Below are 22130 nucleotides of genomic sequence, written 5' to 3'. Positions count from 1 at the left end.
CCAATATTCTTTATGTAATTTTACTTACTTATACACAAACATATTGTATATTTTGTGTTTTACTGTGTTAGTTTTTTCAGCTGCTTTTAAAAAAAAATTCTGCTTCTTAATTGGTCTATAATTTGTCTTTTAAGAGAAATGGTCATCTCACAAATGCAGGACAGGCAACACTGTCATTGTCAGGGGCCCTTTTAATTATCTTGCTGGCGCTAATCCCTGACATTCCTTCCTCCATCACAGCTGACAACACTATCTGACATTTCTGAATATGGGGAAGCATGTTTCCTTCTCACCTGTGACAGTGCTTGGGCCTAGCAGCTGATCGCTAGGCCTGTGCACTGTCACATGACTAACAGAATGACGGCATGCCTCCCCCTTGTTGCATACACCGGTGATTTCCAATGCTGGCTGTGACAAAAGAAGGAACAGCAAGGGGGAGTAGGTAAGTTGTGTGTTTGGTTGGAGAGGCAAGGTGACCATGTCTTTTAAGGGGAGATGGTACATAAAACTTGTACCTTTTTTCACATTTATGCTGAGAAATAAAGAAACTATTTTAGAACATTATTATCACTGCCCTTTTAATATTTTATGTAAGCAGACTTTTTCTTTTTCTTCTTCTTGAATAGTAAGCTGTCCAAAATCTAGTGCGGTGCAGACATCTGAACCACCTACACAGTTTTCTGGTCCGTCCAAGGACATACCTGTAGAGGAACAAAGCAATGGACTTGGGAAAGCCAGTAAAGAACTTAATGGTGAACCTCCAAGCAGCAATCTTAAACTGGAGTCTGATGCTAGTGATGGACTACAAGAACAAGACTCTTTGTCAAGTCGGCATACTGACAGCATTTCTGATGGCAAGGATTCAACACAGCCAACAGAAGTGAAGCCACCTATTGATCAGGATGAAAGGACGGTAGTTTCTAAATCTCTAGTAAAGACTGGGGCTGCAAAAGACTTAGACTTTGACCTTTCCAGTGATAGTGATAGTGAGACTGAAAATAGGAAAACACCATCCCCTCCTTCACCTGGGAGTGAAAATGAATGTAAAAAAAGTCAAAACTCAAAACATTTAGACCAGGAATCTGGTGTGTTACAGGAATCCAGCACACAAGATTTACCTGAAAAACCGTGCACTGAGAACCATAACAGTGGTGAAAAACTGACATTGGAAGCAAAAGATAAACTGCTTACTGGAGAGGACAATATAGAAGTTCAGGGGGTGGATCAAGATAGCCTTTGTGACTTGGGTAATGGTTGTACAGACAAGAAAGAGATAGAAACTGAGTCCCAAAATAGTGAACAATCTGGTATTACAGTAGGAGAGTCACTAGATCAGAGTATGGAAGAGGATGATGATGATGGTGATGATGTGGATGAAGATGATCATTTAATATACCTTGAGGAGATTCTTGTTAGGGTACACACAGATTACTATGCAAAGTATGATCGATTCCTGAAAAAAGAGTTGGAGGAGGCTCCTGATATTCGTAAAATAGTGCCAGAGCTGAAAAGCAAAGTTTTGGAAAACACAATGATTGCATTCAGTGGCCTTCATCCTACAAACTTTCCGATTGAGAGGACACGGGAATACTATCATGCCAGAGCTCTGGGCTCAAAGATCAGCAAACAACTGGTTTTAAATGAGGACGGACCAAACCGAGTGACTCACCTTATTGCAGCAAGGGCAGGTAGGTGAACTACTGTTTTTTGCAAAGCTTTAAGCATGCCTTTATAAAGCAGGGCAGTGGCTAATTGTATTTCAGACACCTGACGCTGACTTGTTTTACATTATTTTTGCAATACAAGAAAGGAGGGCTACAGACGACATGAAAGCTTGTTACTTAACTTATGACATTCGTGTAGTCCTAGAAGTGGAGTAATTGCTGTGCACAATTGTTTTAATGTGTAAAATCAAATGCCTTATTAAAATTCTTCCTTTAGATCAGTGGCATTCAACTTGAAAATTGTAGAAAAATCATGCGCTCCCTTTGACGCTTACGGCAGGCGGCACAACAGCAGCTAGTTTTCAAATGCTGAAGTGCATTTCAACAAGTTAGGCAACTCATTCATGAAGTGTGATGCACCTCCGTACCAAATCATTTTTATCATGCTGCGACACCAGCATTGGTGTCACTGACCACAATAGTAACCGCCAGCATTGGTGTTAGTGGATGCAATAACGCCCACATTGGTATCAGTAATTGCAATATTAAGGCCTGGTAATATTAACCCGCTGGTGTCAGTGACCACAGTATTAACACCCACATGGTTCATTTTGTTTTTAATGTTTTGAGATCTGTTTGCTAAGCATTCATATTGACTTGTATAGAAGTAATAAAGCAAATCACATAATCTCGACCTGAACCTGTCCAAAAAGTCAGTGTACACTAGACATGACTTATTCAATGGTTTAGACATTATTGCAGAGCTAAAAATCTGTGTAATTAGGCCGTTATGCTTGCAGCCTTTTCTTGACTTTATGCAGCATGCTTGTTTTGGGACAGAAAAGCTAAACCATTTCACTGTCCTAGAGGTAGGTGAAGTTGCATTGCAATTTCCAAAGTGACAAAAAAAAAAAACTAAGACTGCCTACAGGGATCACTGCTCAAAGCAGAATCTGCTGGCTTATTTATAAATATTCTGTTCCCGCATCTTATTCCTTTTTAAGAAATAGTTTGTCAAAATGAGATTTTGCTTAATAATAAAAAAAATGTTAAAAGTTGATTAAAACAAACCATTCATGTAAGAAAAGCGGTGGAACTCAGGAAGAGCACTAATCTGCAGTTTCTTAAAATGGTTCTTAGGACTGAAGGTTATTTGCCTTCATGCACATGCTATGCATTAAGGTAAAAAACATTCTGTGTGCAGCAGCTTGCTATGGGGGCACTCAGTAGGGGGGAGGAGCTCAGAGCGCCGACAGGAGACCCAAAAAAGGATGGGGGGCTGTGTAAAAACCCTCTGCACAAGGCAGGTAAGTTTTTGTTATTTAAAAAAAAATAAATATATATATTTGGGCCCATATATATACTTGGACACAGGCACAAATTTAGGACACTCTCCAGGAGGTGAGTGCATCATTTAAAGTCTACAGTCAAGAAAAGACTTCACAAGAGCAAATTCAGAGGGTTCACCACAAGGTGCAAACCATTCATAAGCCAGATTAAACTTTGCCAAAAAACATCTAAAAAAGCCAGACCAGTTCTGGAAAAGCATTCTTTGGAAGGATGAAACTAAGACTAACTTAATCTGTACCAGAATGACCGGAAGAAAAGCCCTAGCGAAGGCTTGGAACAGCTCACGAGCCAAAGCACACAACTTCATATGTAAAAAATGTGCGGTGGCATGCATGGCTTCCAGTGTCGCTGGGTCATTGGTGTTTGATGGTGTGATAGAAGACTGAAGCAGCCGCATGTATTCTGCTGTGTTTAGAGAGATACTGTCAGTCCAGATTCAGCCAAATGCGGCAAAACAGTGCTTCACAGTACAGATGGACAATGATCCAAAACGCACTGGAAAAGCAACCCAGGAGTTTTTGAAGGAAAAGAAGTGGAATATTCTGCAATGGCCGAGCCAATCACTTGATCTCAACCCAATTGAGCATGCATTTCACTTGCTGAAGGCAAAACTAAAGGCAGAAAGACTCACAAAGAACAACTGAAAACCGTTGCAGTTAGAGCCTGGCAAAGCATCAGAAAGGAGGAAACCCAGTCTTTGGTAATGTTCATGGGTCCCAGACTTCAGGCAGTCATTGCCAGTATAGGATTCTCAACAAAATATTGAACATTTTAATTTATGATCATATTCATTTGTCCTATTACATTTGAGCCCCTGAAAATGGGGGGGCTGTGTATAAAAATGGTTGCAGTTCCTAAAATTTGTACTTGATATTCATGTTTAACCCCTTGATTTAAAGCCGAGAGTCTGCACTTAACCGCTTCCCGACTGCCTCACGCAGACCTACTGCGGCAGAAGAGCACGTACAGGCAGATTAACGTACCTGTACGTGGCCCTTTAAGAGGTGGGCGAGCTCCGTGATCGTGGGTCCCGTGGACTCTATGTCCGCCAGGATACCCGCGATCGTCTCACGGTGTTGCAGAACGGGAGATGCTAATGTAAACAAGCATCTCCCTGTTCTGCCTAATGACACAGTCACTGATCACAGCTCCCTGTGATCGGGAGCGGTGATCAGTGACCTGTCACACACAGCCCATCCCCCCCCCCACAGTTAGAATCACTCCTTAGGACACAACCCCTACAGCGCCACCTAGTGGTTAACCCCTTCACTGCCAGTGACATTTTTTTAGTAATCAATGCTTTTTTTTTTTTTAGCATTGATCGCTGTATTAATGCCAATGGTCCCAAAAATGTGATAAAATTGTCCGATGTGTCTGCCATAATGTTGCAGTCATGATAAAAATCGCTGATTGCTGCCATTACTAGTAAAAAAAAAAAAAAAACAATAAAAATGCCATAAAACTACCCCCTATTTGGTTTGCGCAAAAGTTATAGCGTTTACAAATCAAACGCTTATTGCGACCTTTTTTTTTTTTTTTTTTTTTTTTTTTTAAACAAAAATATGTAGAAGAATACGTATCGGCCTAAACTGAGGAAAAAAATTGTTTTTGGGGGATTTTTATTATAGCAAAAAGTAAAAAATTCATGTTTTGTTTTTTTTTGTTTTTTTCAAAATTGTTGCTATTTTTGTATTTTATTTATAGCGCAAAAAATAAAAACCGCAGAGGTGATCAAATACCTCCAAAAGAAATCTCTATTTGTGGGGAAAAAACAGACGTCAATTTTGTTTGGGAGCCACGTCGCACGTCCACACAATTGTCAGTTAAAGCGACGCAGTGCCGAATCGCAAAAAGTGCTTTGGCCAGCCACATGGTCCGGGGCTGAAGTGGTTAAAATTAATTTGGATTGTTTCATTTTAATTTTATTTTGGTGGCATACGGAGTCAAAAGTATGAATATTGTGTCCAAATATATGGACCTAACTTATGTGTGTGTGTGTGTGTGTATGTGTATATATATATATATATATATATATATATATATATATATGTGTATATATATGTATATATATATATATATATATATATATATATATATTTATTATTATTATTATGTATATATATTATACACACACACACACAGTCAGGTCCATAAATATTGGGACATCAACACAATTCTAATCTTTTTGGCTCTACACACCACCACAATGGATTTGAAATGAAACAAACAAGATGTGCTTTAACTACAGACTTTCGGCTTTAATTTGAGGGTATTTATATCCAAATCAAGTGAACAGTGTAGGAATTACAACGGTTTGTATATGTGCCTCCAACTTTTTAAGGGACCAAAAGTAATGGGACAATGGGCTGCTCAGCTGTTCCATGGCCAGGGGTGTGTTATCCCCTCATTATCTCATTTACAAGGAGCAGATAAAAGGTCCAGAGTTCATTTCAAGTGTGTTATTTGCATTTGGAATCTGTTGCTGTCAACTCTCAATATGAGATCCAAAGAGCTGTCACTATCAGTGAAGCAAGGCATCATTTAGGCTGAAAAAACAAACCCATCAGAGAGATAGCAAAAACATTAGGTTTGGCCAAATCAACTGTTTGGAACATCCTTAAAAAGAAAGAACACACTGGTGAGCTCAGCAACACCAAAAGACTTGGAAGACCACAGAAAACAACTGTGGTGGATGACCGAAGAATTCTTTCCCTGGTGAAGAAAGCAGCCTTCACAACAGTTGGCCAGATCAAGAACACTCTCCAGGAGGTAGGTGTATGTGTATCAAAGTGAACAATCAAGAGAAAACTTCACCAGAGTGAATACAGAGGGTTCACCACAAGATGTAAACCATTGGTGGGCCTCAAAAACAGGAAGGCCAGATTAGAGTTTGCCAAACAACATCTAAAAAAGCCTTCACAGTTCTGGAACAATATCCTATGGACAGATGAGACCAAGATCAACTTGTACCAGAGTGATGGGAAGAGAAGAGTATGGAGAAGGAAATGAACTGCTCATGATCCAAAGCATACCACCTCATCAGTGAAGCATGATGGTGGTAGTGTCATGGCGTGGGCATGTATGGCTGCCAATGGAACTGTTTCTCTTGTATTTATTGATGATGTGACTGCTGACAAAAGCAGCAGGATGAATTCTGAAGTGTTTTGGGCAGTATTATCTGCTCATATTCAGCAAAATGCTTCAGAACTCATTGGACGGCGCTTCACGGTGCAGATGGACAATGACCCGAAGCATACTGCGAAAGCAACCAAAGAGTTTTTTTTTTAAGGGAAAGAAGTGGAATGTTATGCAATGGCCAAGTCAATCACTTGACCTGAATCCGATTGAGCATGCATTTCACTTGCTGAAGACAAAACTGAAGGGAAAATGCCCCAAGAACAAGCAGGAACTGAAGACGGTTGCAGTAGAGGCCTGGCAGAGCATCACCAGGGATGAAACCCAGCGTCTGGTGATGTCTATGCGTTCCAGACTTCAGGCTGTAATTGTGACTGCAAAGGATTTGCAACCAAGTATTAAAAAGTGAAAGTTCGGATGATTGTTAATCTGTCCCATTACATTTGGTCCCTTAAAAAGTGGGAGGCACATATACAAACTGTTGTAATTCCTATTGTGGTGGTGTATAGAGCCAAAAAAGATTAGAATTGAGTCGATGTCCCAATATTTATAGACCTGACTGTATGTGTGTGTGTATATCTATTTATCTATCTATCTATATATAATAATCTGTAGGTAAAATGAATGTGCCATTTAAGAGATATTCACGGTTTGCATCCAATGACGTCACTGACGAATGCGTACTGCGCTCTGAATTGAGGGCACACTGAATGTGCGGTCAGTCCAAAGCACTGTGCCATGACCGTTACTCCCCTGCGTGGGAGTGATGTCATTGTGGCCTATCCATTCAAGTTGCTAGAGCCGTGAATCGGGAAGGAAGACCGTGTAAAGATGGAAGATCTGTTTTACAGATAAAAGTTTCATAATGTGCTAGTACAATACATTTTTTTCTTTTATATTCAGGACTTAAAGGGGTTGTAAACCCTCTGCGTTTTTCACCTTAATGCATTCGATTGGATGGGTTTAAAGCTTCAAGATTAAAGCAACCCAAAATTCAGGGATGTCGTGACTCTCTTGACTCCTTTAAAGGCACTGCTCGGTGCCCACTATTAGTGTATCTGTTAATTTATCAATTCAATTTTTTTTTTTTTTTTTGTGACAGGGGAACTGGAACATAAAAAGTCCATTATTCTTATGGTACCCACAAAGATAAATCCATTCATTTGTAGTTATGTTGGGGTATTGTTAATGGTTTTGGCAATTTTGGGCTCCATTAGCCGTAATGGCAATCTATAGTGTTCTAGCAGGGTATCCCCATACACCTCAAAAATGTGTAAGTCCACCCCATAGAAGTGCAGGATCAACGTTCAGTTGTAGCCAGAAATGCATAAGTGAAGTTCCTGATAACACTACGGTACACCTTCACTATGGCAGCCCCTGGATACCCTTCCAAAGTTTTCAAACAAAAAGCCTTTCAAAATACACATGTACTGTATAACACTGGAAAAGAGTTGAATGCTACTACCTATTCACTCCAACATTAATAGAGCTCACAGGTGCCCAGTCTGCAGTTGCACAGCTGAGAATTGTCCGTTCTCTGGTGCAGAAACTGACTGCATGTTGTGAACTAAAGCCATTGGAATACATGGAAAACACACTGCATGCATTTTGTGCAGAAAAAAAGAGAATGGAAACCACACGGAACTGCATATGGTGTGAACTGGCCCTTACTCTATACATTTTTATTGAAAACCACTAAGAAACACACATTAAAAAGTGAACACATTCTGGTGCACTCCAGTAAAATCGGCATAAAAGCTCTTAAGGAGCTAAGATATCAGCTTCACCGCTATTGTGTTGTATCCTACATCTCATATATTGATTGGCAGTGCAATGGTTGTTATATTCATTTATGAAAAATGGCCACAAAGTAGATGGACTATTGTTTGAGAATAAGGATAATGTTTAATGTCCATTTTCATGAAAGTTATTGTGTTGTGGGCTCAATGGTGGCAAGTGTACCTGGGTGTGTGGTAGTGATCTTGCGCCCAGACTGCCACCAGATCACTTCCACCAGATCACTTCCACCTGAACCCTCACAGTTAGAATATTAGATTACACGCACTCCCGGCTGCTATAAATCACCCCCCCCCCTCTTTCGCCACGGATGTTTGACAAACGGTCCTGGAACATATAGGATTACATTTTAGTATAACATCCATGTATGCACCTGCAGAGCATAGCATATTCAAATATTCATGGTGGATGTTTTGCCCTTTTTAGAATCTGTTTGTTTTTTTGTTTTTTCTTTGGCATAAGCATTGTGTTTCTGACTCCAGGTACTGAAAAAGTTAAGCAAGCTCAGAACTGCAAACGTCTTTATGTTGTGAACCCAGACTGGCTTTGGAGTTGTCTGGAGCGATGGGAAAAAGTAGAAGAGCAACTCTTCCCTTTAAAAGAGGATTACTTAAAGTCTCAGAGGTATGCATTTGGTATTGTGTGTGTGTGTGTGTATTAATGCAGCATAAATTAATAGAGTAATATGGAAAATGTCTATTCCAAGGTGATATGTTCAAAATTTAGGAGACATGTAAGTGTAAATACAATTTGGTTTGTTTAATAGAAATATCCGTAAATGCTATTGGGCTGATTTACGAAAACCAGAGTGCAAAATCTAGTGCAGCTATGCATGGGAGCCAATCCGCTTCTAACTTCAGCTTGTTCAATTAAGCTTTGAAAAAAAAACACCTGGAAGCTGATTGGTTTTTATGCAGAGCTGCACCAGATTTTGCACACTCTACTTTTAGTAAATCAACTCCTATGCCTCAGTTTAGGTAAACCTCTCTCAGGACTTTGAAACCATTTTTATCTTTTTTTTTTTTAATATTGCTATGTTTTTTAAACCAGTTTTTTTTTTTTTTTTTTTTCGACTTATTTTTCTTCAACAGAGCACTTAGCCCCACTACCTTCCCAGACATTCATACTGCATTTCAGACTCCACTCTATCATCCTACCCCTATTCACCCCATGACTCGGCCAGGTCCAGAAGTTCGACAGTATGACCCAGTCACTGGCAAGCTTATTCGAAAAGGATCACAGGATTCCAGTCAATCGCCATATATTCAGTCACTGTGCCCATCTCTCGGCCTAGCTGTCCATGGAGAACACTCATCCTTCAGGTACAAAGAAGCACTAATGCGGAACTGTATTTTTAAAGGCAATTCATAGTCTCTTGTTTTTGCTGTTGGTGTGATAGTCCAACCATTGCTTGCATGTAGGATTTTCATTCCTCATTGTATTTGTGTTTTGTGGAAGCAATCCACTACCACACAATTGTCTAGAGATTACTTGGGTCGGATCAGTTCATTATAGTAATCTGTAGTTTGAGCATTGTATAAAATATGTGCAACGGGTCCTGCTGTTTCAGCAGTATTTACAATTTATTTGTGAACATTGTTTATTGGCTTACAAGAGCGCTTATATTTTAGCAACAGCCAAACATAACTTTTCTTTAGTTCTGAACAAAGTAGGGAAGGCTTTCAACTACTTTTTCTGTAAAGAGTTATCTTTTTTTTTTTTTTTTTTTTCTAAAATAGAGAAGGGGGAGAACCTTTTTCAGGTTCTAGAACCACAGAGCAAAAGCTTCAACCTCTCAGTGACCATTCTGAACAGTATGTACATAAACTAATCTGTGCCCAGTCTACAGTGTAAGTGCCTTAACCGCTCAGTATATAGCCATCACAGAAAAAACATTGACCCCCAGCTTATAAAGCTGGCCATAGACTGTTCAAATTTCTGCCGGTTTAGCAGGATCCGGCCGAGATTCGAACCACGTGTGGTAAGGCTGAATGTACCCACATTTATCGCAACCAGCCTGTCGGTTTTTACATTTAATTATTGCTAGCGGCTCTCTTGGCGGGAACTTCCCCCCAGCCCCCCCTTTTCACCTCCCTCCACCAGGAGGAATTCCCCCATCAACACCGTCTGATGCAGGGAAGAAAATTGCTCCTTCTATGGTCGGCTTAAGTGTTGCCGTTCGGTGACTGTTTGCAGTGTATGTAATCTGTTTCAGGAACCCCTTAAATTGTATGTGTGTGCATTAACAGTACCGTGACCTGTCCTCAGAATAAAATTAAAAGCCTCTTAGCATCCAGCCACAGCTCAGGTGGGTTAACCCCTCAGAGCTCATTCCTCTGTGCAGTGTGGTAGCTCCTCAATACCCAGTTCTCTGTTCCTTGTGCTTCATCTCCTTGTTGCTCATTCTCCAGGTATGAATATTGACCTATCCACACCTGGTACACCATTCATGTAGGTTAACCACTCAGCATTTACCCCTTGGCTTTCAGTCTCCAGCAAATGTGTAATAACCCCTCAGCACTTAGTTTCCTGCACATATGCTATAATCTCTTGCATTTATGCAGTGCACCATGCCAAATATCAGGCTCATATGCACTGATTCTGGTCCAGTTGGAATCTTATCTACACTGATCTGTTTACTTTTTAACAATCCCGAACAAAAAAAATGCCCAATCTCCCATGGCCCCAGCACTATGGCCACTTTTTCTAGATTCTATGACACATTCTCTGCTAAAAAACTGACTGCATGTTGGTGTATTCTTTTCAGCCTACATTTCCACTACATTTTCAACCCATTACCTCTAACATGGTACTCATGTTTGAGTATCCTCACTGCCTCTACAGGCCATAGTGCTGCTGACCGTTTCAACACATTAACTGTCCCAGAACAGCTTGCTTTAATTGTAACGGGCCTGTTTCCTGGACACTGATTTTACCTCTGCCTCCTATTTCAAACCCTCTGTGTGAAGAGATCGGCTTCAATTCTGCCCCTCTATAATTACTCAATTTTGCAAATCCTTGCTGAAGACATTATGGGACACATTTCTCCACCCCTAGCCATTCAGCTCTGTCACAACCTTGCACTCCTCCCTTGTTGGCTTGTTTCTTGCATAAAGGAAAACAAATAGAGGCCAAATAATTTAAAGTCCTGTGTACAAGGACTGAATACATTTTGTGCTAGGTGATTTTGCTTATGTACACCCTGTGCAGTGAGAGTACATAGAGCTTTTAGTGCAGCAGCAGAATTTATGATCCAGCTACTGTATGTATGTGCTTTGTTTTTCCCTCTCTCTTCAGGGTACCACAAATGACTTGCATTTTTTTTATACATCTCATTTACATCCCTTATTATTGAATGTTGTTCACCTAGTATTGGATCACAGGCTGTAAACAAAATGTAGATATTCTAATGACAATGTTTTGTTCAGTGTCCAGTGGAACCGGCTTACGTGTGATTTAGTTATTAGACTGGATTGGATAATTGTAAAATGGCACAGATGCATCTAGCAAAACCTAGTTCTTCTCCTGGAAGGCAGCGTGCGTGCAGTGCAAAAGCATTCCATCTGCAGATACCAACAGGTGTCAGTAAATCTTTAATGAATGGAGTCTGCATAATCGGTTCCTTTTTTATCATAAGTAGGGCCAGGGGTTGTTGTATAAAATGTCTTTATTGCAGACCTACCCAAATAAATCCTTTATAATTTTATTGTTTTGGCTACACTATGCAAGTCATTAATACTGTGTTTTTTTTTTTTTAAAGAGCATTTTTTTTTGTATCCTGTAAAATTTTGGTAATAAAATTATGTAAAATGTTATTAGTGTGTTTTTTGCTTTGTGTATCTTTCAAAGCACATTTTTTTTATTAGATAGTAAGCAAGAATGGATCCATAGAAGAAATTAGCCAGAAACCCAAGTTGCCGGCTAATTGCTTCTGTGAATTGATGCCTTGGAAGCACACACTCCAGGCATGAGCATGGGCCCTTAGCAATCCATGCGGTAATGGACCAGTTGAGCGTGGGTAAATCTTCAGTAAGCAAGAATGCTCGGTTTGTCCATGGACCTAAATCTGTGGCAAGATATGCTAGGACATTAGACCTAAATTTTAGAGGTCCATCGTTCATCCTGAAAAAACATGTGAGGTGAAAGTGTGTGAAAATAATCGTAACTTGGCACATATTGTGCCTGCAGCCTCTACATGTTGTACTTATGCGTTCAGCTACGCAGAAGCTTAGTCTAAGCAGTCATTCTCCCATAACCAAATCATTTAGCCTGTCCATACCCACGCACAGTATATACCTAGAAGTTGTAAGACATAAGTGTGAATGAGCACACATGCATAAAAGCCTTGACAGCTAAAAAAAATTCTCTCCTTCATAATCTTAATCTTTGCTGTCTGTTGCCTGCAACTGGACCATTAAAAGCTTAAAGTGAACAAGAGAACTGGTTGCACACAGAGAATGCCTGGAAGATTAATCTCTGAAATGTTTCACCCAACAATGGACTAAATCGCCTGGTATTCTCTTGTGGCTTTGTGTTGGGACATAGATGAGCTCTGGGCTAGCGGTTGCACCCAACAGACAGAACGGGTCCAGTACAAGGCTTTAAAACAACGTGTTTTGCTGTGAGCTTGCCGCTTAAAGTGCCCTTAAACAGACATATCACGGTGCGTACAAATTCTTGTGTAAATCTCCAAGTTTGATCCTGGTATGCCTCTTGCATCCTTGGATCCATTGCCCAGGCTGTTAATAAGTCGAGAATAAGACCCCTACTCTTTTGATGCTAAAACTTGTCTCATCATTCAACTGTCTAAATACTCAGTCTGTAAAGGGTGCTTATACATAGCTTGGTGACATTCTTTCCATCATAGTATAGCAGCTGAGGTTTTGCTCTTTAAGAGTAAATATTCTTCCATTTGAGAAAAAGGTTGTCGTTTGCTGGGAAGTTGTGTTCATTCTGAAGAGGCAGTTGTTTGAACTACACTATTCTAGCAGGGATAAGGGAAACCCAGGCCCTCTGTATATACAGTTGTTGGACTTTCTTAGATCCTTTGCCTTGGATTGCTTTAAGAGAATCCTAGAGATAGATTGCTATACAACACAAGATGCATCAACCAGAGTTAAAATGATTGTAAAGTTAGATTTTTTTTTTTCCTTTTTATATAACAAACCTGTCATTTACCTGCTCTGTGCAAAGGTTTTGCACTGAGCACCCCCTGTGTTCCTCCTATACTGGGTCCCCCCCAAGTGCACACCAATAGCAAGCCGCTTCTTATTCACCAATTCTTAGATGTGATGTCTGTATTAGTTTCCTTTTTTTAGGCTTACTGTCCTTTATTTTCACCTGTTCATCCATCCAGTAACACTGCTTTTCAACAGAACAAGCTCTCCTGCAAATATATCCGTTAAGAGTGTTGAGACAAACCATTTACCACTAACGGGTGTTTACAATGATCAGCTTATTCATGTAAAACCTTTATCCAAAAAGGTAAAAAAACCTGTTGCTGTAACTGCAGTGTTGGCTGAAGTTTGGCTTCAATTTCTTTAGTGCCTCTAAATCTGCTAGTCCCCTCCCCATAGACTGACAGTGCTGCTCTACTAAGGTGCCCTTGTGCTCCTTCATCCAGAGTGGGGACATTCTAACACCAGGAGGTGTTACTGGCCAGATCACCAGGTGAAAGCACAGGGAATAAAACAAAAGAAAAAAAAATGAAGCCATTACATCTAAGGATTGTTAAGCTGCAATATATTACATTTTTGGCTTGGGGTTTAACACCGCTTTAACAAAAAATCTGTAGGAAGTGAAGTTACTGCTTGTTGGAGGATTCAAGATGTGCTAAAGCAATACTGAGGGAGAACAGTAGTGTGAGGAGTCAGAATATCCCTACACAGCCCCCTGATTGCTGCAAGTTGTAGCCTGGAGAAACTGGAAAATTCAGCCAAAAATCTTTTAGCGGTGTAAGATATTGTCTAGGCGTAGTTATTGTCTATAATTTTATCTCTTCACTTTATGGCCATTTGGGCTTGACTTGGTAGTCTCCCACTGGTGAGAAATGGAACCTTACAAACCTTTACTGCCCGTTGTGGGTAACCTAGTATAGACGTCAAGGCCCCTGCATGGTCTAAGACTAGGATTTAAGACTTTCACGTGCATTTCTGTGAAGCTTAACACAGGTGTTTTAACACTTAACTTTTTAGTCAGGGCACTTTAAAGGTGTATTTTTTTAGCTAAGCTTTCATACAGGTTTGAGTTAGAGCTTTAACTGAATCATACATATAATTGCAATTTGAAAAGAAACACAGCAAAACAAGTATTTTCAGCCTTAGATGACTTGATGGTTATAACTATTTAGGTCACTAATGCTAAGCCAGCCTTCTCTTTCTTCTTGAGAGATTAAATGCCAGTTAAAAGGGCAAAACATACATACAGTGCTGTAATTTATAATTTCTTATGTTCTCTGATAGGGATTTACACTTTTGTTACCTGCAAAGGCTTTCCCTTGTTGGTATCTAATTTGCTTAGAGGTCTACTTGGGACCTGGTTACTAGATGAAGATTGCTCCTTCTGTCTAAACTTCATTGTCACTCTTTTTTCTGTCAGCTTTTGGTATACGCTAGAAGATCTCTTCTCTTCTGAAACTATCTTTATTGGGCTTCCCTTTTCCTAAAATTTTAGGAGTGTCTTTCCTAGGCTTCACCCTTCACCTAACATTTTTACATTGGCCACATTGCTCTTAGTTTTTCTCATTGGTTTCCTCTTGGGAGGCTGTTTAGTCATCCTTTCCTTATGCTCCTAATCTGCCTTGGATACACCAGACTCCCCTTGGGCTTCCTTTTTCTTATAGAATCAATTCTCTATTGCGACGTCCTTTCCTTTGGTTGATTCCATGTCTGTTGGATCTTTCAGTAACTTGCCCACCCCTTAGCTGGATTGCTTTGGACATCCCATATTTCTGTGAAGTACTTTAACCCCTGTGTCCTTCAATGAATAAAGAAATTGAGATTTTTGTTCTTACTGTAAAATTATTTTTCTTGAAGTCCATTGAGGGATACTGTCAGCCTCCTGAAGGCAGCGTCATAACCCATATGTCTATAACTTACTTCATCCCTCCATGGACTTCAAGAAAGTTTTTTACATTAAGAACAAAAATGTAATTGGTAGGTACTGGAGAGTTAAATTGCCTTATTGTCTCTTATGAAGATTTGTTTGTGAGATACTACTTTAGTTTCTAGGTTTCCACACTTACCACAATATTATTGCAGACTTCCCTGCTGCTCTGCTTCAGTACTGACAGATCCGCTGTCACCAGTCAATCTGTCATCTCCTCCTTTTCGGATTCTTCTGGATCCAGTATCCTCACTCTGTGGTCATTAAGCGGCCACTAATAAAGATGTAACAGCTGCGTATTTACACTGAAATTACATTTTTCTGACATCCAACTACATTCTTGGTATCTTGCAGCCACTCTCACCATTTTAAAAACAATGAAACACAGTCCTTGCAAAAGACAACAATTTAAAGGGTTACTAAACCCTTGTGTGTTTGTTTTTTTTTTTTTTTTTTTTTTAATAACAAACATAACATACTTGTCTCCTCTGTGCAGTTAGTTTTGCACAGAGTGTCCCCAATCATCCTCTTCTGGGGTTCCTCAGTGACGCTGGTGGCTCCTCTTCTCGAGTGCCCAGTTGGAGAAGCGCTCTCCTTTGGGACACCCATGCGGGGGCACGCTCCTGAGTCCTGCTGCTGCGTCTATTGGCCCCCAGGCGCCCGCGTCATTGGATTTGATTGCCCGCAGTGGGAGCCAATGGCTGCGCTGCTATGAATATATCCAATAAGGACACAAGACACTGCCCAGAGCTGGTGCGCTTGTTCCCGTTGTGGGAATTACGGGGCTCAGGTAAGTAAAAGGGGGGCTGCTGCATGACAGGAGGTTTTTCACCTTAATGCATAGAATACATAGTAGATCTCCACTCTTCTCACCCCATTCAAAAATGAGCAGTTAGCAGTTGTCACAGGGATAAAACTGTCAATTGATAAACCTGTTCTGGTGAAAAAGATCTGGTGGTTTATTTCCAGATTTGAAAGATTTTATTTTCTGTCTTTGGGACAAAAACCTAAGGCAAATCACCCAAACAGGACACAAATGGGGAAAAAAACGAACAAGAGTCTTCATAATTTCCTACTTTATCCACAATGAAATAGTTTGGCTTTGTGTACACTTTATGTGTATGGCAAAAGTAAGAATTAAAATTGCCCATTAAAGTGGATCTGAAGTCAAAAAGTGGAGAAGTGCTATAGGACAGGGCTCAAAATTTCAAGTCCTGAGCTACTAGCCTGGCTTTGAGGGTTACTCGCCCCCAGTTGCCCGACCCAACCCCTATCCTGCCAGCCCCTAATTCCACCCCTAAACACGCTCTCATAAATTGTCTCATGAAATTACACTTAAAAGCTTTATGCAGGATTAAGTTCTAAAAATAAATATTAACAATGTTATCAGTGAAGCCTCACCTGTGCCCAACAATGCTGCCTCCATGTGCCCATCAATGCCGCCTACCAATGCAGGGGAAGAGAGGAGAGCAGGCGGTTGGATTATTAACGACCGGGGACATCACTGTAACAGCTTACATTTCAATTGCCGTGTGTTCCCGCTGCTCGCCCTCATACAGCCCCCCCTCTTGGCCGGGGGCCTATGATATACGCCACATGTCCCAGGATTGAACGGTGATCTGTCTATCAAAGTACCAGGGCCAGGAGGCAGGGCTGTCAGTGACAGTGAGTGCTGGAAACACACTAAGCAATTTAAATGTTAGCTGTTACAGTGATGTCCCCACTCTCTGATAATCAGGCCGCCCACTCTCCTCTCTCTTCCCCTCCGTGATCACTGGGAAAATGGCTCCTATTCAACCCTGCATGCTGGCAGTGCTTGGCACCCCCCACTCCCAGTGAGCCCACATCCGCCAGCCCTCATTTTCTGCTCGCAAAATGAGAGTAGGCGAGTGGGGAATTTGAGGGCTGTTATAGGAGACATCTAGAAATGTTATTTTGCATAATTGTACCCCGAAAGATTCCCCTTTTTTGTCTGGAATCATTCCCTGAAAAATAGAACACTTTCTGGTACGCGAGCGTGCCTAGGTACACCTCTTCTGTTGCCTTTATAGATTTAAATCTGCTGTGGAATGTCATCTAAGGCACTAGGTCTTAGACTGCTATTCTCAAGAGTAACATTTGGCGATATTACTACTGTGCTGCTGACTGTTCTCTTTGAAGGTTTTGTCCTGCATCTACTAGGATGGCCCCACACAAAAAGTGCAGATAGGGCTGTAAATAGTGTTTTTTGTTTTTTTTTTTTTTTTTTTTTTTTTTTTTTTTTTTGTGGGTGGTGATGGTGGTTTAGTCTTGGGGACCCACCCTGAGTGGAAAAAAATGGATGTTGAGGTCAGTGCACCTCTGCAAATTGTGCATGTGGCAAAATTGAACTGGGAGGAGGTTGAAACTTCAGTGCTTATACACATTATCCACAGTGCAGAGGTCAGGAGTGCATAATGCACAGATCGCAGGGGACAAGCGTGCATAACACCCAGAGAGCCAGGTCAGGAGTGCATGAGCGCAGGGGGTCAAGAGAGCAAAATGCGCACAGTTCAGTAAACAGAGTAGAATAAAAAAAATGACCTCCCTACCCAATAAGCACTCACCAATCGAGGGCAGTTTGGAGTAAGGGAATGCCTCCCTTGACTTCGTCATGTGACTGGACCTGAGAAGAGCAGACTCCCTCACTCTGAACTGACACGCTGCTAATGTGGCTCCTGCTATGGGTGCCTGGTGTGGCTGTCGTGCTGCGGACACAATTGGGGGAGGTTTGGACACCCCTTTTTTCCCTCCCAATCTACACCCCTGAGTGCAGAGCAAGGCATAGTATGTTAGTAATAGGGAAACGTTTAGCTGCAGGGAGACCACAGACAATACTGGTGACTAGCTGTTTGGTCTTTGCCTGCCATTTTTATGGGTGCAGCTGCCAGAGTTTAGTTACTCTTTTTATGTGCAATCACATGATAGTTTTCTTTTTAAATATACATAGCTTGTTTATAATTTAACATATGCCTAAGCAAAGATAATATCAAGAAAATCAAAACTATTTAGATAGGCAGAAACTAACTTGAAAATAGTCTCAAAAAAAGTCTAGAAAAGCACATCCATTTAACAGTAGCAAGAAGATTGCTCATGTACTGAAAGACACAGCATGTTAATTGACTAAGGAAACCCATTTTATTTGACAGAGTTGTTCAGCCCAGTCAAGAACAACTGTTTGATGATGAAGAGCTGCCTACAGCAAGTGCAGAGGAGGAACAGTCGGGTCCAGCTCGAAGAAAGCGTCAGCCTAGCATGTCTGAAACTATGCCTTTGTATACACTTTGCAAGGAAGACTTAGAGAGCATGGACAAGGAAGTAAGCTCAATCATAAAAAAATTTGTTGTTTAAAAATGAAATGCTAAATGCTGTAATATGCTTCTCTGTTTTGTCGAGCAAAGGATGGATCCCATGAATCTGCACATCAATGCAGACCCACTGGTATTGGAATTGAATGGCAGTCCCAGCCTGGGCTGCAGTCTGGCCATGCCCCAAATGTGTTTCCCTCCACCCCTCAGAACCTAATCATTATCATCTCCATTATTAACCACTTGCCGACCAGCCCATAGTAAAAATACGTCATTACTTGGATGCTAGCTGCCATAACCCCGGTATAATTTTTCACTATGGGCAATTCCGCGTCGGATAAAAGTGGTCCCGTGGGCGGATTCGCCGAGGACTTAACGGAGCCATCTGTAAAGGCCGGAAGCGATCCAATGCAGCCATTTGCTGGGCAGGAAGTTGAGTGAGGGCAAGATGGCCCCCACTTGGTTCTATGCCCTTGGAGAACCTGAACGACCTCTGACATCACTTTCAGTTCTTGAACATAATCAAATTTATTTATTTTTTAATCTTTATTTTAAAGAGCAGTAAGAAAATATTGTAAGTGCAGACATCCCCACATGTATTGCAGAAAACAACCAAAATTAAACCACTACGGGGTTCCATACAGAACATAAAAAAAGGTACAAAGAGCACCAGCGAGCAATCTACTCAGGCTAAAAGTGAGGCTCCGTAGGGTACAAAGTAGAGAGTAGGGGGCAACAAACCACCCCATCCTCATTAGGTAAGAAAAAAGGATTAAGAAGAAAAAATGGGGGGAAAAATGAGACCATGTAGTACGCATAACATATGTTTGTGTAACATTTCCTGGTCAGCAAGCCTCAATAAAAGCGTAAGTAATTCAACAAATCAAGATAAATTAACACAGTTACAGCATTAATTGGTTATACAAGTCAGAGGACTGGAAGTTCATCCATAGGGCCCAGCATTTATAGAATTTTCGGTAAGTGTTGGCACACCGATGTCTCCACTCTTCCGCCTCCGTAATGTCTTACACCCTTAATAGCCATCCTTTTAAGGGTAGGGGCCAATTGGGATTTCAAATGGATTGGGATAAGGCATTTACCAGCGTTGAGGAGCTGAGACGTCAGAATTTATAAAACCCTACCGACCCTACAGTGTCGTGGAATAACATGGGTAAAGAATCAACAATCTGGTCATTTGTCACCTTAACAATAATGTTACAGACTTCAGTCCAGAAAGGCCGGATTATAGGACATTCCCACCCCAAGTGTAAGAAGGTACCTTTCTATCCGTACCCTCTCCAGCAAAGATCGGCTACCAACGGAAATATTCAAGACAGTTTGTCAGGTACTTTATACCACCTGGACAAAAATTTATAACCATATTCTTGGGTTTTAGAATTGACTGAAAAAGTGTGAGCTAGCATAGTGATCTTCTCAATGCTATCCTCAGATAGCTCTTTGCCTAATTCTTTCTCCCATTCGCTGATGTAATAGGGGGTTGTGGTAGTATGCTTCTGTAGTAGAAGTTTGTATAGCTTACAGAGTAAATTTGTTGCATCCTCTCTTTCGCACATAGCTTTGAATCTTGTCATGGCGTTGCTAGACCTCATGCCCTCTCGTACTGTTTAAAAAAAAAAAAAAAAAGTAGCTGGAAATGTTTCCAGTTAACCCAGGTTGACATTCCCCATTCTCTGCGGAGTTCTGCTAGGGGTTTTTGGTTGGAACCGGTCATAAACCGAAAGCAACTAATTTCCTGCGCTCCCCCAGGACCTAAAAAAAGGCCAAATTCTCCCCAGGGGTAAACCAACGATAGCCTCCTAATCGGGACAGAAGTGAGGGAAGTTGAGCAAGGGAAAATTTCCTATTAAGTCCATCCCAGATAGTTAGGGTCACAAGGAGGAGAGGGGGAGAGACCGAGGTGGACAGTCCCCTGGAGGCACGAGGAAGCCAGGGGGCATGGGCCAAGTCATGACCCACCATTTGATTTTTCTAAAGGAGCCCAAAGCTTCTCATGAGTGTGCAAGTTCCAATTCACTATACGCAGTAAAGACGTGGCCTGGTAATGCAATAAGAGATCTGGTAAGCCTAGACCTCCACTTGGCTTTAAATGACGCATAAGGTCATAAGATAAACACAGAGGCTTCCCATGCCAAACAACTCTAGTAAATTCTTGTTGTGCCTTAAAGTGTTAAGCCACTATAACCTGTATACACCATCAGCACTGCCTTCTATTGTAGTATCCCCCTCTGTGTGATTTATAAAAATAAATGCTGCAAATACCTTATTTCACTGCTGATTGCAATCACATGACTGGCCAGCTTTTTCCTTTCCTCCTCTGAGGGATGCAGCCGGCATGGGCTGAGATTCCTCTGCTGTCAGTCTGGAGGAGAGAGGTCATGTGATGGTTATGTGATCATGGTCTTGCTGGTCATGTGATCGCAGTCTCGGCTCTTACATTAGGTATTTACAGCATTTATATTTATAAATCATTCACAGAGGGGGACTCTGCAATAGGAGGCAATGCTGATTGTGTATACAGGTTAGTGTTATGAGAGCAGCAGGGGGGGGGGACACACAGGAGCAAAGAGGAGAGCAGATAACAAGCTGCTGATGACAGAGGCATGTAAACTGACCATGGTGTCTGGTCTCAGCAGCCATGATACACCATGGTCAGTTTATAGAGGGGTGGGGAGAAACTGGCAGGATCAGACAGGTTTTCTACGTGTTACAGGGGCCAAATGACACAGGACAAGCACTGTGTCATATGCTTTAAAGGAGCAGGATCCATTTTATTTTTTATTCGGGCAGCGATCGGCTACAAGATAAAAGTGATCTCTGCGGCGGATTCACCGTAAGATCACTTGACACCATGACACTGCAGGGCGGCAACGATGTCAAAACGTCACTTCCACCCATAGCTGTTAATGGGCTATTTTTTTAAATTATTTAAATGACAAATTTTTTTTTTTTTTTCTTTGCATTTTAGTGTAAATATGAGATCTGGGGTCTTTTTGACCCCAGATCTCATATTTAAGAGGTCTTGTCATGCTTTTTTTTCTATTACAAGGGATGTTTACATTCCTTGTAATAGGAATAAAAGTGACACAATTTTTTTTTAAACTGTGTAAAAATAAAAAATGTAAAATAAATGAGAAAAAAGTTTTTTTTATTTAAACGCGCCCGTCCCGCCAAGCTTGCGTGCAGAACCGAACGCATACATGAGTAGCACTCGCATATGAAAATTGTGTTCAAACCAGACATGCAAAGTATCGCTGCGATCGGTAGAGCGAGAGCAATAATTCTAGCCCTAGACCTCCTCTGTAACTCAAAAACATGCAACCTGTAGAATTTTTTTTTAACGTCACCTATGGAGATTTTTAAGGGTAAAAGTTTGTCGCCATTCCACGAGCGGGCACAATTTTGAAGCATGACATGTTGGGTATCAATTTACTCAGCGTAACATTATCTCTCAAAATTAAAAAAAAATTGGGCTAACTTTACTGTTGTCTTATTTTTAATTCAAAAAAGTGTATTTTTTCCAAAAAAGTGTGCTTGTAAGACTGTTGTGCAAATACGGTGTGACAGAAAGTATTGCAACGACCGCCATTTTATTCTCTAGGGTGTTAGGAAAAAAAGTGTATAATGTTTGGGGGTTCTAAGTAATTTTCTAGCAAAAATAAATGTTTTTAACTTGTAAACACCACATCTAAAAAAGAGGCCTGGTCCTTAAGTGGTTAAGGAAAAAGGCCTTAGG

General features: G+C 41.0%; 1 protein-coding gene across 1 annotated transcript in view; it reads left to right on the top strand.

Moving 5' to 3' along the window:
* Window positions 1-22130, top strand: part of CTDP1 (CTD phosphatase subunit 1) — a 202139-nt gene that overhangs the window by 105955 nt on the left and 74054 nt on the right. The window contains exons 7-10 of the mRNA XM_073632797.1: window positions 627-1688; window positions 8429-8570; window positions 9038-9268; window positions 18218-18386. Coding sequence (XP_073488898.1) covers window positions 627-1688; window positions 8429-8570; window positions 9038-9268; window positions 18218-18386 — 1604 coding nt within the window. The remainder of the gene's footprint in view (window positions 1-626; window positions 1689-8428; window positions 8571-9037; window positions 9269-18217; window positions 18387-22130) is intronic.

Source organism: Aquarana catesbeiana, linkage group LG05 (assembly GCF_042186555.1).
Source record: "Aquarana catesbeiana isolate 2022-GZ linkage group LG05, ASM4218655v1, whole genome shotgun sequence".
In the NCBI taxonomy this organism is placed as follows: domain Eukaryota; kingdom Metazoa; phylum Chordata; class Amphibia; order Anura; family Ranidae; genus Aquarana; species Aquarana catesbeiana.
The sequence above is the reverse complement of the archived record's forward strand: the minus strand, read 5'-3'. Positions and strand labels throughout refer to the sequence as shown.